The 15,110-nt window shown below is 33.3% G+C and overlaps 1 protein-coding gene across 1 annotated transcript in view; it reads left to right on the forward strand.

The window, feature by feature from the left end:
• LOC140448789 (uncharacterized) overlaps window positions 1-15,110 on the forward strand; it is a 72,973-nt gene that overhangs the window by 20,587 nt on the left and 37,276 nt on the right. The window contains exons 2-3 of the mRNA XM_072541904.1: window positions 8,778-10,023; window positions 10,513-11,638. Coding sequence (XP_072398005.1) covers window positions 8,778-10,023; window positions 10,513-11,638 — 2,372 coding nt within the window. The remainder of the gene's footprint in view (window positions 1-8,777; window positions 10,024-10,512; window positions 11,639-15,110) is intronic.

Here is a 15,110-nt window from a genome sequence, read left to right on the forward strand (position 1 = left end):
ATATAGTATTTTCAGGATGTTCAAGTAAATATACAGTAGTCTCACTCTATACCGATTCCCTATATAACTATAATTTCTCTTTAACGATGAAAATAGTAAACGATGTAAATAGTTGGTTGGTTCGTCATAAGAACAATGTATTAATTCTTTCTCTATACCGATATCGTTCTCTCTTTATAGCGATAACTTTTTAGCGTTCAATAGTTGGTAAATGTGTGATTGTGTTTAAAGTTCAGAATACTTGAGTCACGAGTGGCAAGGTCATTGTCCAGCGGTTGTTTCATTTTGCGCTTAAGGAATGCGGCCACCCATTCTACTCTTTCTTATCAGAGGATTAAGTGACTTACGTTTATTGTTCGGGCGGCATACCTAACTGTTATCACATAGATGTTGCCATCTATTGACGACTTTTCATTTCCAGTTTGAGTTGTATCTTAGTGTGTCAACATGTTTTCGAAAAAGCTTAAAGTGTTCTCGGTGGAGGAAAAGTTATCGATAACTCGAGCAATAGAGAAAGGTGAAAAGCAATCGGATGTCGTTCGCCGGACGGGGCTGTCTCAGTCAACTGTGGCTACGATATAGAAGGATAGAAACAAGTGGCTTAAAGCAGAGATGGAGGGCGGTAGCAGGAAGAAGTTGCGGAAACCTCAGCACGAAGATTTAGATCGCGCTATGCTTCAGTGAACCATATTCCACTTTCTGGGCCTGTGGTCATGACAAAAGCTGAGTTTTTTGCAACTTAACTTGGAATTGAAAATTTCAAGGCATCTGAGGGTTATCTGAGCAAGTGGAAGCTGCGGCACAAGATCAACTACGGGCAAATTAGCGGAGAGGCTCGCAATGTTAACAAAAACGTAACGGATGATTGGCTAGAAAACGTGTGGCCTGGACTGAAGGCACGATATGACTGAAGATACAATGAGACTGGATTGTTTTTTAAAATGACACCAAACAGAACTTTAAAATTTAAATTGGAAAAGTGCGTTGGTGGAAAGCTCTCTAAGGAACGCATTACAGTTTTAGTGGCCGCTAACAGACAGGTTCGGTGAAGCGAAAATTGTTAGTGATAGGGAAGTCGACAAACCCGCGTTGCTTTTAAAACATAAAAAATCTGCTGGTGACCTATAAAGCAAACAAGAGTGCGTGGATGACCTCCGAAATTTTTGAAGAGGCGATAAGAAAGTGGGATATCAAGTTTAAAGGGAAAAAAATTCTTTTGCTTGTAGACAATAATTCGACCTTCAAAACATTGAACTCTCTTTTTTGCCAGCAAACACAACAAGTGTCCTTCAGCCCATCGACCAAAGTGTCATCAAGAGTTTGAAAAGCCATTACAGGAGAAGACTTTTGATGGAAATGGTTGAGAATAATGGCGATCTTAAACTAAACATTCTTGACGCCATCCTAATGATTAGTAAGTCCTGGGACGAGGTGACGAGCAATATAATAAAACATTCCTTCAAACACGCAGGATGGCTGGAAGATCAAGGATTGACTGATGATGAAGATGACCTGCGATTAGATGTCTGGGCCAGACAGTTTGAACTTACTATCACCTACGGACCGGAAGAGCTAACAGATTTTGAAGAAGTTGATGAAAATGTAGCTACAACATCTGGTTTTTCTGACGAGGACATCCTGCAAGCAGTTCGTGTAGAAGAAGAAAACAGTGACTCGGAAGTGGAAGCAGAGCCAGAACCAGCTCCGACCCCTCAGCAGGCATTGGATGCAGCAAAAGTACTGCATCGATTCTTCATCCACCAGGAAGACGATATGAGTGCTGTGGAAGATTCGATGCGTCTTCAGGACATGGTCAGGTCAGTTCTGTGGAAAGGAAAAAGAAGACAGACCAAGGTGACAGATTTTTTTGGTAATGTAGGCTAAATATATTTTACAGTAGCATATTATTTTTTTTATTGTACAGTAACACATGTTTTAATTGTACAGTCATTTTTTATACTGTATTGCTTATATTATTCGTTAATAAATCTATGTGGAATACAATGTTAATTCATTTATATTCGTTTTGATAATTTTTTTAAATTAAAATAGGTTATTTAGTACAGTATTATTAATATTACAGTACCGAATTTTGTCTCTCTCTGTATAACGATCTCTCCTTATAACGATGAAAATTCCCGGTCCCTTGCATATCGTTATAGAGAGAGAGGACTGTACTTGATAATTGAACAATTTTTAACATGAAGAAAGTAGTTTTTTTGTTCTACGTGAATTATTGTATTATATGGATCTAAATTCAGAAAGGTACTTTCCTTCACACTTTTTACAGGCTTAGGACTGTCAGGAAAAAACTGGCGTGTTTAAAAGTTTTTGCTCTTCCTAATCGGATATCGTTAAAAATGTACTATAATAGTTCTATTTACAGTATATACATACAAACGAATACATAATGTACAAAAAATAGATGAATTGAAAAAAAATATAGAAAAATATATACCTAGTTAACATTTACAAAAAAAAAAATACCCAAAATAACCAAAATATATTTATGAATTCTGTTTCGCTGTCGCTATCCTCTTCAAGATTAATAACAATTGGTTTAATTATGTGATTCAAAGTAACATATGAATTTTCTACGTTCATTACATGGCGTACTGAATTTTTCCAACTTTCTGGGGAGATATCATCAACACATTTCCTTATTAATTCGACTACACTACCACTTAAAGTCGGAGAAACATTTTGTGACCTAACATTTGACTATAGTTGGTGCCACATATGCTCTATGGGATTAAATAAACAATAGTAGGGTGGAAGCCGTAACACTGTATATCCCATGCCCTCGGCCAATGCGTCACAAACATATACTTTTTTAATAGAAAATTATTTTACCACTTCTAACAGTTCATTTTTTAAATAACTTTCTTCAAAATATATATCATTTTCTAAGAGGTAGTTTTGAATTTCAATTTTCGTGTTATTTCTACTTGAAGACTTATGTAATTGATGACTGTGGTAACTTGCATTGTCCATTACTATCACACTATTGTGAGGAAGGTTAGGTATAAGACAATTCTTAAACCATTGCTCAAAAAGCTCTGCCATTGTATCCTTATGGTAGTCCACGCAGGAGTCTTTAATGTTCTTTGCAGAAAGCCATAACGCATTTGGGACCCAACCATTTTCTGATTCTGCATGTAAAATTGTTATTCTTTTCCCTTTGTTTGATGGAGCTTTTGTTTGACACCTTTTGGAAGAATCGGACCATCCTTTGGATGGTGTTTCATGAGTGTCAAACCATGTCTCGACCAGATAAATTATTGGTCGATCTTCTGTACGGTATTTTCTTATGGAAGTTATATATTCAGTACGCCACTTTTGTAAACGATGGGACTCCATAAGCACTTGCCTTTTGTCAATTGTACGATATCTGAAGCCCATTTTAGACAAAATCCTCCAAAGACTAATACGGTTACAGTTTATTTGTGTATCATCATTAGTAAGCCGTTGTTTTAAAGCATCTAATGTAGGTATCCATTGCTCTTCGTACATTGTGTAAATTTTTCGTCTTATTAAGTCCTTATCATTTTCGTCAATACATTTGGTAGAACCGGCATCCTTACGCTTCCTTCTTGACTTAATGGGATTTGAAGTAATTCTCTTCACTGTGGTTAGAGGTATTTTCGTTAAATCAGATATTTCACTGGCAGCAATATTAGCAGTAAGTCCTCTTGTAAGTAAAGAACTATATATTATTTTTACGATTTCTCTATCGTCAGCAGATAAATGCTTTTTCTTTGCTGGAACACTGGAAGAACCACCATCAATGTTTTTCCACGGACGCCACATAATGCTGTTTTATAGGTATAAATAGGTATAACACTGGTAACACTTGTAACACTTTCAACTAAATGAAACAAAATGTATATTTAAAAATTTCTCAACAGTTTTATATACTTTTACAAATTATACAGAATAGAGGGAACCTGTATAATTATTCCAGGAAATACTTAACGATCAACAAATTTATTGTGATCATTAAAAGATCAACCATTGATAGTGAAACTCACGGTTAAAATATTTACAACTTTATGAAATAAAATGTATTCGAATCGTTTTTATAATTTTATACGATTTTTTAATCGTTTTTATATTACCAGGAATTTATTATACAAACAAGATAACGACACTCCACAGTAGCTTCAATTTTACCTGAATACTTACCTGCTCAACTAATGTTGGCTAAGCTGGGGTACTTGCGGTCGGGTTTTATTGCAATCATTAAGCACTCAACCATTTTTCGTGAAATAAACTATAACTGAATTATAAAAATTAGAATGAAGGGGATTTGAAAAGTGACCTATTTAATAAATATATGTTTATCTATTTGCTACTTCCGGTTATACCGTAAGTTGCTTATAACTTCGTTTTTTCTAATGGAACATCCTGTATATTTTTTAATTTTAGAAATATTCTTCTTAATATTTTTTTAATACTTCCATATACCTATTGTGAACCGTTCTTGAGTTATAATGGTTTTTATATGAAAATTACACTTTTCTACTATGTATATAAAGTTCAATATCCTCAAATGTATTTTAAATAAACGTTTAAATTTCTTAGTAACTTATTAACCAGATACAGAATTACCGTTCACAGTGTAAAGTTGTCTTTTTTATTATACAGGGTGCTGTCAAAATTGGTATAAAACCGGCATCCTAAATTTGGCCTAATTCCTTTTTTTCAAATGAGACACCCTATATGTGATTCATTTTTTTTAGAAAAATATGTTTACTATCGGTCTGTATTAGTATTCTCTATACCTATCTTTTGCAGTTTTCAAATAAATTAACGTTATACATTTTTGTTGAGTTATATACTATAGAATATATTTATATAAGGGTCTTCTTAAGAAATTAGCATATAATAAGAGTAAAAAGTTTTTTTTAATAATTATAATATTGTAAATATATTTAAGTGAGCCATGTGCATAGGCAACCAAATATACTCTGAAAGTGACGTTTAAGTGATGGTTGCGAATGTAGAAGTGGGGTTATTTATTAGTTTGAGATGTTTAAATTACATATAAGTTTATATTCTGATCTGAAAAGCCTAAATGTCAATAAAATTCTCAATAGAAAAGAAAAGAATTTTCAAGAACACAGAATTTAACCTTTGTTTACGGTAGAACCTTCGCGAATGGTTATGTCTGAGAAATGGACATAATCGAACATATACTTTTTCGAGAACATTCATATATGTAGGTAATGGAACAATTCGAAAATGATTTCTTGCCAGATGATTCTGGAACATTGAAAAGGTATAAATACTTGGTGATTTGGATTCAAAATGGCCAGTCAGTCAGTAAGCAGTCAGTATATAGTTAGTCAGAGGAGACACACAATTAGACAGTTACAGTTACTATGAAGTCAGTATAAGGCCAGTCAGTCAGTAAGCAGTCAGACAGTTAGTTAGTAAGAAGACAGACACAGTTAGTTACAGTTAGTGAAGTCAGTTGTTCAGTAAGTTCAAGATTAGTCAGTCATAATTAGGAAGAAAGTATAAAGTATGCAATAATCAGTGATTTAGTATTAAAATTTGATAGTATTCGAAAGTATATTAAAAGATAATATTATTGAAGATTAAAAATTATGTTATGTATAAATGGTGATTGGATAATGGAAGAAAGTATTAATTGAAAATTAAAAGTATATATAATATATTTGGTGATTGGATATTGGTGTATTAAAAAGAAGAATAAATATAAATGTTATTAAATAGAAACATAATTTAAATTGGTGGAAGCTGATAATTGGAAAAAGTAATTTCACAAAAACAAGGATAACCGAAGCTGAGAACGAAGACATTGAGTGGTGATTAAAATCTTTATTTTGGAGAACAGTTTCATTTAGGCATTCAGTGACAGAAAGGTACAAAATTTTGTTAAGTAATATAATTTAGTTAGTGTCATAACAATATTAATTTTAAAGATAGTTTGTTTAAAATTTACATTGTCTATATAATTTAATTAGTTTCATAAGAATTTCAATTTAAAGATAGTTGATTTTAAATTTACATTATCTATGTTAAATATATATGTGTGTTTCATAATAGATATAATAAAGATAATTTAAAAAGTGCTTACAAACTAATTCTTTGAGAACCGCGATAAAAACCCTATATATATATATATATATATATATATATATATATATATATATATATATATATATATATATATATATATATATATATATATTGATTTAGAGTATCAGCAATCGGTCAGGAAATAAAACTCTATTTGTTCAGTCTCAATATTTAGTCACGATTTTGTGACTTCTTCAGGAGAAAACTGTAAATTTATTAGAATAATTAATGATTATATGTAAACAAAATGAATATTTAAATACTTACAACTATAAGAATGAAAATTTAAATTTTTCTGGCATATCTAAATAAATGACATATTTTTGTTTGATTTTATTAAGGAGTTATGGTAACCGCAATATGTTATAGAGTGAATTCCCGTTGTACAATTTTCAGCGAGTAGGTTAAAATAAACAATTACTATGACAGTATTATTCATTTTATAAAGTGGAAAGATGGAATTAATAAAATTGAGAAAGAATCAGGAACACGATAAATTGATCTATAAAATGTAATTGATGGTATGTAGTCAGTTACTGCAATACTGATATTTAGGAATGTAATAAAATTATAGATACAGTTACTAGAGAATTACTATAATAAGTATGTGTTTAAAGGTTAAGGATTCGGACCGGCCCTGGCAAGGTACGGTTAAGTAGTACTGATAGCGTACTCCTAGTTTTTAATAAAAACAAGTGGTTTTATTAAATAGTTTTTTAAAATTAAAGTGTTTATCTACTAGATACTACTACGTAAGTCATCTATACGTAATTATTATTTTATTATTGTGAAAAGAAAACGTCAAATAATAAATATACACTACCGTACAAACATTTTGTGAGGTTAGCTGCTATAAGTAGCTTATGGTAGCATGCGACTGGTTTTTCATTTACCAGAGTCGGAGTAAGGCCTTCGCCACCGCAGCTTAAAATGACTTCACACAATGTAAACACACCTTCCGATCTAACCAGTCCAGTAAATCAACGTTCGAATATCACAAACAGTTATGCTTCAGCCGCTTCACATTCTTTTCCGAGTAAGAACCAAGCAATTGTTTTTAGTTGTATCGATAATGCTAAACTGCAGGATTATCTCATTCCTTTGGGTACAATCATCAACCCAAAAAATATTATTTTTTCATCTAGATTATCTCATAATAGAATCTGCATGTATTTGGCAAACAAAACCGTAGTAGATAACTTCATGACACAACATGGCTCTATAGAAGTACTCGGCGAAGTTGTAACAGCACGAAGACTTGTCTCTCCAGCAGAAAGACTAGTCTTGTCTGGAGTCTGCCCGTCAATTCCTCATCAAGTATTAGTTGAAGAATTACAGAATATCGGTTTAAAGCTTATTTCCCCAATAACATTTCTGAAAATTAGCTCGACTCTTCCCGAATATAGTCACATATTGAGCTTTCGGAGGCAAGTTTATATAAGCCCTATAACATCACCAATTCCAGATTCTATTCTAATAAATTTCGACCAAACACCTTACCGCATATTTTTGTCACAAGGTACACTCACCTGCTTTATTTGCAAAAATACAGGACACATATCATCCCAATGCAAAACCAGTTCAGTAACGGAATCAACTCATATTGAGTCAAACAATGAAGTACCAAATCAAACAGCTTCAACAAGTATACTACACAAGGTACCAAACACCCAGCAGTCATCAAATTATCCATTATCATATCCGAGCATATCACCTACACCTACAAATCTCCACGACAAAGAAACTACTAATACTCCGACTCATAACAACACTTTTAATCGACCTCATTCAGCGGCAACACCGTTTTCACAAACTTCGGAAGCAATATTTTCCAATCTACCAGCTCCTCTTCCATTAGATACAACTGCAGAAAATTCTAATAAAACTGATACATCATCACAATTTTTTGAAACTACCAATTCAACCAATCTTACAAATAAAACTACAAGCTCGACTTCTGTCACTACCAATGAGTTTGCTCCATTACTTCCAAATGTAATAAAGCCACATCATCTAAGTGAAAACTCTAATAGCAATTGCGAAAACGCAAGTTCTTCCATAAAACGCAGTATTGGTGAGATCGACACGCCTCCTTCAGATTCAGCAATCTCATCAGAAAATCTGTTTGCAAAACCCAAACTCTCCAAACCAAAAAAACCGCGCTCATCTAAAGTTCAATCTACACGGGAAACTCTTGAAAATTTCATTGATAATCATACCCCACCATTCGTTTTAAATTTCCACCAATTGTCCTTACTGATTGATAATGTTCAAGGCTCCCCCGACACTATTAGCGTCGTTAAAGAATTTACAACTGATATGGCTGGTTTACTCCATCTTTTACAAAGCAGCTATCAATATGCAAATGATAGATCTACAAAAAGTAAGTTTACAAAACTTCAAAAGAAACTACTCACCCACTTAGGGAAAGAGATTTCTGACTTAGATAGTGACTCTTCTGTAGACAATCGTTCAGTATCATCTAACTCCGAATCTATTAACAACATTCAACTCGATACTTCAATGGAACATTGATGGATTCTTCCATCGTCTCCCTATGCTACAGCTTCTTTTATCTGAATATTCTCCAGATATTATTTGTCTACAGGAGACAAACTTAAAGACCAATCAGTTGTACAATTCAAAAAATTTCACTTGTTTCCGCAAAGACCGTACAGATGCAAGTCGTGCAAGCGGTGGTGTAGCAATACTAGTAAACAAATCCATCGAGGCGATACAAATTCCAATAGTCAGTGATTTGGAGGCCGTTGCTATCAGAATCATATCTACCAGTTTAGTATCTATTTGTAATGTTTACCTTCCTTCTGACAAACAAGTCAGTTCTGATAGCTTTTGCAGGTTATTAGAGCAACTGCCACGTCCTCGTATAATTCTAGGCGACTTTAATGCTCACAACATAATATGGGGTTCAGATCACACGTCTGTCAGAGGTTCAAGTATTGCCGATATCTTAGATCAACTTAATATAAATTTTCTTAATGATGGTAGCCCTACAAGATTCAATATTTCAACAGGATATTCCTCATGCATCGATTTAACTCTCTGCGACCCAAATTTAGCTCATTGTCTCAGTTGGGACGCTCAAACCTATACATATGGTAGTGACCATTTTCCAATCCTAATTAGAAACCATAATTATCCCTCATCAGGACCCATATTCATATCTAAGTGGAGAATAAAAAATTCAAATTGGCAAGAATTCTCCCAATATATCGATAATAACATTTCCAGTTTGGATATAACAGACGATGTTAACTCGAATGTAGAACAGTTTAATCAACTTATCTTAAGCGCCGCCCACAAATTTATTGGTAAATCTAAATCTGTTAAGGGCCGATGTCCTGTACCATGGTGGAATGACCGTTGTGCTACAGCAATCCGTGAAAGTAAATCAGCCCTAAACCGATACAAAAAACATAAAACATCCGAAAATAAATTAAAATTCAAAATGCTAAAAGCAAGGGCACAGCTAACTGTCAAAACGGCTAAACAATTTTCATGGAACAAATACGTATCGGAAATTAATAGCAATACTCCCCTCTCTGATGTCTGGAACAAAGTTAGGAAAATTTCTGGTTTACATACTTCATATAATTTCACGGGGCTAAAAGAAAATAATAATTTCACAACATCGAGCAGCGATATTGCAAACATTTTTGGAAGAATCTATCAAGGCCACTCATCGAATCAACAGTATACGGCCAATTTTCTCAAAGCCAAAGAATTCGCCGAACAAAATCCCATTTATCTGTTTGAAGCACAAAACAATTCATTAAACCATCCCATCACTTTTCAAGAGATAAACTCATCTATTCTTAACTTGAAGGACTCTAGTCCGGGGCCTGATGATATTCCTTCAGCATTTCTGAAACATCTCCCTGTTTCAGCCATAACGTATCTCTTAAACATATTCAACAGAATTTGGCTTCACCACCAATGGCCAGCTATTTGGTCAAATGCAATAGTCATTCCTTTCCTAAAAACTAATAAACCTAAATATGACCCAGAATCATATCGACCCATATCTCTGACATCGACAACCTGCAAATTACTAGAAAATATTGTTAACTCCAGACTCTCATGGGTTTTAGAAAATTCTAACTTCTTAATCTCCGAGCAAAATGGCTTTAGAAAAGATCGGTCATCCACAGACAACATTTTAGATTTGGAAAGTGAAATACATGAAGCTCTTGCTACAAACCAAAAATGTGTTGCTATATTTTTTGACTTAGAACGTGCATTTAATAAAGCTTGGAAATACAACATTTTAAGACAACTTCATAAATGGAATATTCAAGGTCACTGCCTTGCTTTCATCCAAAACTTTTTAAATAACAGATCTTTTCAAGTAAAAATAAATAATATCTTTTCAAATATTTATAGTTTGGAAAATGGTACACCCCAAGGATCCATACTCAGTCCAACACTATTTCTGGTAGCAATAAACGACATCATCAAAAACATTCAAGCACCCTTACAGGCTCGTTTATACGCTGATGACCTAGTGGTATCTATTAAAGGTAAAAATATTTCCTCAATGTCATCAATCCTTCAAAACTTTTTAGATACTCTCGAAAATTGGTCCAACTTTACAGGTTTTCAATTTTCAGTAGAAAAATCAATAGGAGTCGTATTCTCTTCAAGTTCCTTGCCACAACCTCCTAACCTAAGAATGTATGAGAAACAGCTGGAGTTTAGAGATCACCACAAATTCTTGGGTTTAATCTTTGATTCAAAGTTAACATGGAAAAATCACATCTCAGAACTAATCCTTTCCTGCAATAAAAGATTAAATGTTTTAAGATCTCTCTGTAATAAAAACTGGGGCTCAGACCAATCCACTCTACTCCTCCTGTATAAATCTTTAATACGTTCAAAGCTAGATTATGGAGCAATTGCCTATTCCACTGCTAATAAATCTCTACTGAAATCATTAGATATTATTCATAACAAAAGTCTCAGATTAATCTTAGGGGCTTTCCCAACTACACCTGTATCCAGCATTTATGCTCTTTTAGGAGAACCATCGCTACATCACCGCCGCATGTACCTCGCTCTATCACATGCAGCCTCAGTCGCGAGCAATACTTCAAAGCCAATACATCAAAATACTTTTACAAATAAATATTTAAACTTATTTCAAGGTATTCGCTATACTAAAAAACCATATTACGAAAGAATTAAATCCATTCTTCAAAACCTAAACATCAATTTTCCGGAGGTTTTCTCCTCGGATATTAAATACCCCGAGCCTTGGCTGATCGATATACCAACTTTCGATGCATCTCTAGAGTATTTAGATAAATCTAATACACATCATTCTCTAATTCGGTCCAAGTTTGAGGCCCTCATAAATAAGTACCCCGACTACCATAAAATCTACACAGATGCATCTAAATCCGAAGACGGAGTGGGGGCATCAATCGTTTCTTCAGAAAACAATCTTCTTTTCCGTTTACCCCCAGCATGCAGCACATATTCAGCTGAACTCTATGCCATATACCGTGCTGTGAAACTTCTTAACGAGCTTACACTCACAAAAGCCCTGATTATAACAGATTCCCTTAGCTCTTTAAATTCATTAAAACACATTTTTCCCAAACATCCTTTTGAAAAGTTGCTAAAATACCAGCTTTCCCAAGCTCATGAGCATGGAAGAAGCGTCCAATTTTTATGGGTTCCCTCACACGTCGGAATAACAGGAAATGAAGAAGCTGACAGGATAGCACGAGAGGCAATTTTAAGTGATTTGTCGGAGCCGATAGACAAGTGTGTTTCCACTGACTTAAAAGCTTATTTTAAAAATAAAGTGTTGTGTTTGTGGCGAAATGAGTGGTCTCAAACTAATTCCAATTTAAATAAAATTAAAAATAATGTGTCTCAGTGGTTTCCATCGTCGCGCAATAGACGAGAACAAATTGCGGTTGCGCGTTTACGTCTAGGACATACCAGATTAACGCACTCCTACCTTTTCACAAAGAAAAATCCACCTATATGTGATCAGTGTAACGTCCGATTAACAGTCGAACACTTTTTAACAATTTGTAGTAAATATGACCAAGAAAGACAGCGCTACAAGATCCCAAACACTCTACCACAGGCTCTAGGTCAAAACTGTTCCTGTGACAATATAGTGAATTATCTCAGATCCATAAACATTTTGTATAATCTGTAGGTGTTTAACTATGTTATTTATATTTTGTTCCGTCGCTAATAACCTTTTGGTGGATGCGACATCTTTTTCTAATAAAAAAAAAAAAAAAAAGGTTAAGATCTATCATATTATATATTGTTTAGTATGTTGCAGTAGATATTACTTAAATGATTGGTGTCTGTCTTATAATTGATAGATTCAGGAGTTTTATTAATGTATACCATTTCAAGGAAAAGCCGATTTTTATAATTATCAACTTGTTCCAAGATTTTTACATTATTAAAATCAAAGTTATGTCCTGTCTTCAAGTGGTGGTCCACTAAGGCACAAGAGTTTTTTTGTATGTTACAGTCACTTTTGTGTTGAGTGACACGTTTTTTAAGCCACTGTTGACTTTGACCAATATAACAACTTTGACATTGGCTGCAATTTATTCTATAAATTATATTACTCATTAATGAATTTGGAGTTTTAACTTTTATTTTTGTGAATAACCTTGAATTTAGAAGTGGATTGTATTTAATTAATTTAATGTTCGGGAATGTTTTGAAAAGTGGGACAATTTGGTCTGTTAAATTTTTTATGAAAGGTATTTTTTTATATGAAACTGGTTGTGGATTATTTATTAAAGCTCTATTGTAAAAGTTAGTGTTATAAATAAGTTTTTTTTAATATATGTTTTGGGTAGCCATTGTTTAAAAACATTTCAAAAAGTTTCTTTAAATTGACATCTAGGAAACTCCGATCACAGATTGTCGTTACACGATTTTTCATAGATACAATTGTGTTAAATTTTTAACTTCTAGGATGATTAGAATAATAATTTATAAATCTGCCGGATGCAGTATCTTTTTGATACCAATCTAATATGATTTTGTTATCATTAGTTCTTATGACTTTGGTATCTAGAAAAGGTATACTATTTTCATTTTCATATTCGACAGTGAATTGAATATTTTGATGGAGTGAATTAAAGATCGTTTGTACTGTCTGAATATGGTTGAATGGTACACTGCATATTATATCATCAACAAATTTATAAATAAATGCTAGTGAAAACGGCAATTTTGAGATTCCAAGGTCTAATAAATGGTCTAGGATAATTGTTGCTAAAATAGGACTAATAGGACTGCCCATTGGTGTTCCAAATATTTGTTTATAGAATTTATCACAAAAACAAAAATATGTGCTGTCAAATAAGAATGTTAATAATGACAGGAAATCTTTCCTAGATAATGACGTGAATTGTTCTATTTTAGACCATTTTTCTTGTATGATTTCAATGATTAACTTTATTGGGATGTTAGTAAACAATGACACTACATCTAATGATATTAAAACATAGTTATCTGGTAGCTGAATTCCATTTACAGCATTGACAAAAGAAAATGTATCTTTTGTATTGAAACTTGGCTCATTTTCAAGACATTTGAAATTAGGATCTTTAATTATTGGATAGGAAGAACCATTTTCATTTTCTGCTCCAATATTTTATGCCAGACCTTGTCGAAGGCCTATGCTGCATCCAAGTAATTCTGAACATACCTTTTATACTTCAAGTGATATTTCGATCACGTCCGTGATCCGGTGGACTTTATCAGCAGTTTTGACACAATCAATAGTAAGGATATTGACCGATACGACGTCACTTTATGTGGCTCTTTGCTTGGTTTTGGGTTCATGGTGATCTCTGCTACCTTTCACATTTATGGAACATAATTTAAACGAAACAATGTGTTAATTCTATTGGTTAGTTTAACCAGGATATTTCTTGGTAGCACTTTAAGGACCTTTTTGTCAAACCATATCATCTTGTTAAAAAACTTCTGGGAGAGATTCATGTATATCTACTATATATAGTTGAAAAACACTTTCGAGATAGTTTGCAAATGCTAATGCTTATTGTTCGTTGTTTTTCGCTTAACCTACTTGTTTATTTCCTAGAGAAGGTGTTTGCATAATTGGTTTCTAAATTCTTGTTTGTTTTTCATAGAGTATTCAGTACTAGAATCATTTGTTAAATGTATCAGGAATTCGCTAATGTATTCATTATTAAGTTGCCTACTCTCCCTCTTTAGTTCTGTGGCAAGTTGGTTTACTTCTTGCTCCTCTTTTTTCATAGACTAATTACAAAATTACCTTAAGGTTATTTTTTTCTTTTAATCTTCTTAGTGGTTTAGGGGTATTTTCCCAGGCTGCTTTTTGGTTATCGGTATTAATTTTTCCATCTCAGCGTCCAAGCCTTTTTGTGTTTTCAATGACACTACCAAACCAATTTTTTCTTCTAATGTAATTCTAAAGCTGTCCTAGTGCGTTTTATTGTTTACTATCACAAAAGTGTAAGGTTTTTAAATCATATTTTCACTAATTGTTAATACACTGGGAGTATGATCCGAGTTGACATCTTCCACTTGCATGTGGTCTTTTAGGATGTATGGTGTAAACTTTGTATCCCTTAAATCTAATAAATAATTGTTTAGTAAGGTGTATTTCAAATATTAAACATAGGTCAATTTTGTTCAAATCCATTAAAAGTTGCAATTCTTGAGCTTTGCAATAATTCGTAGATATTACAACCCGATATTTAAAGACTGGCCATTCATATTTCCTTTTTTGAAATCGCTCCTTTATTGCCATATTTTAGAGCAGTTAGTATTTCTTCAATTATTTTAAATAAGCTTTCCTGTTCAGTCAGTTTTTCCAAAATCACTTGAAGGCTGGTTTCTATAGACAAGTCAAGTCCTGTTAATTATCAGATTGTGTTTCCCCTCTAGTCTCAGTACCTTTAGCAGTTTGTGGGTATGTCTTATTAGCGCTTATTACTGGG

The sequence above is a fragment of the Diabrotica undecimpunctata genome, chromosome 8 (assembly GCF_040954645.1).
Source record: "Diabrotica undecimpunctata isolate CICGRU chromosome 8, icDiaUnde3, whole genome shotgun sequence".
Lineage (NCBI taxonomy): Eukaryota > Metazoa > Arthropoda > Insecta > Coleoptera > Chrysomelidae > Diabrotica > Diabrotica undecimpunctata.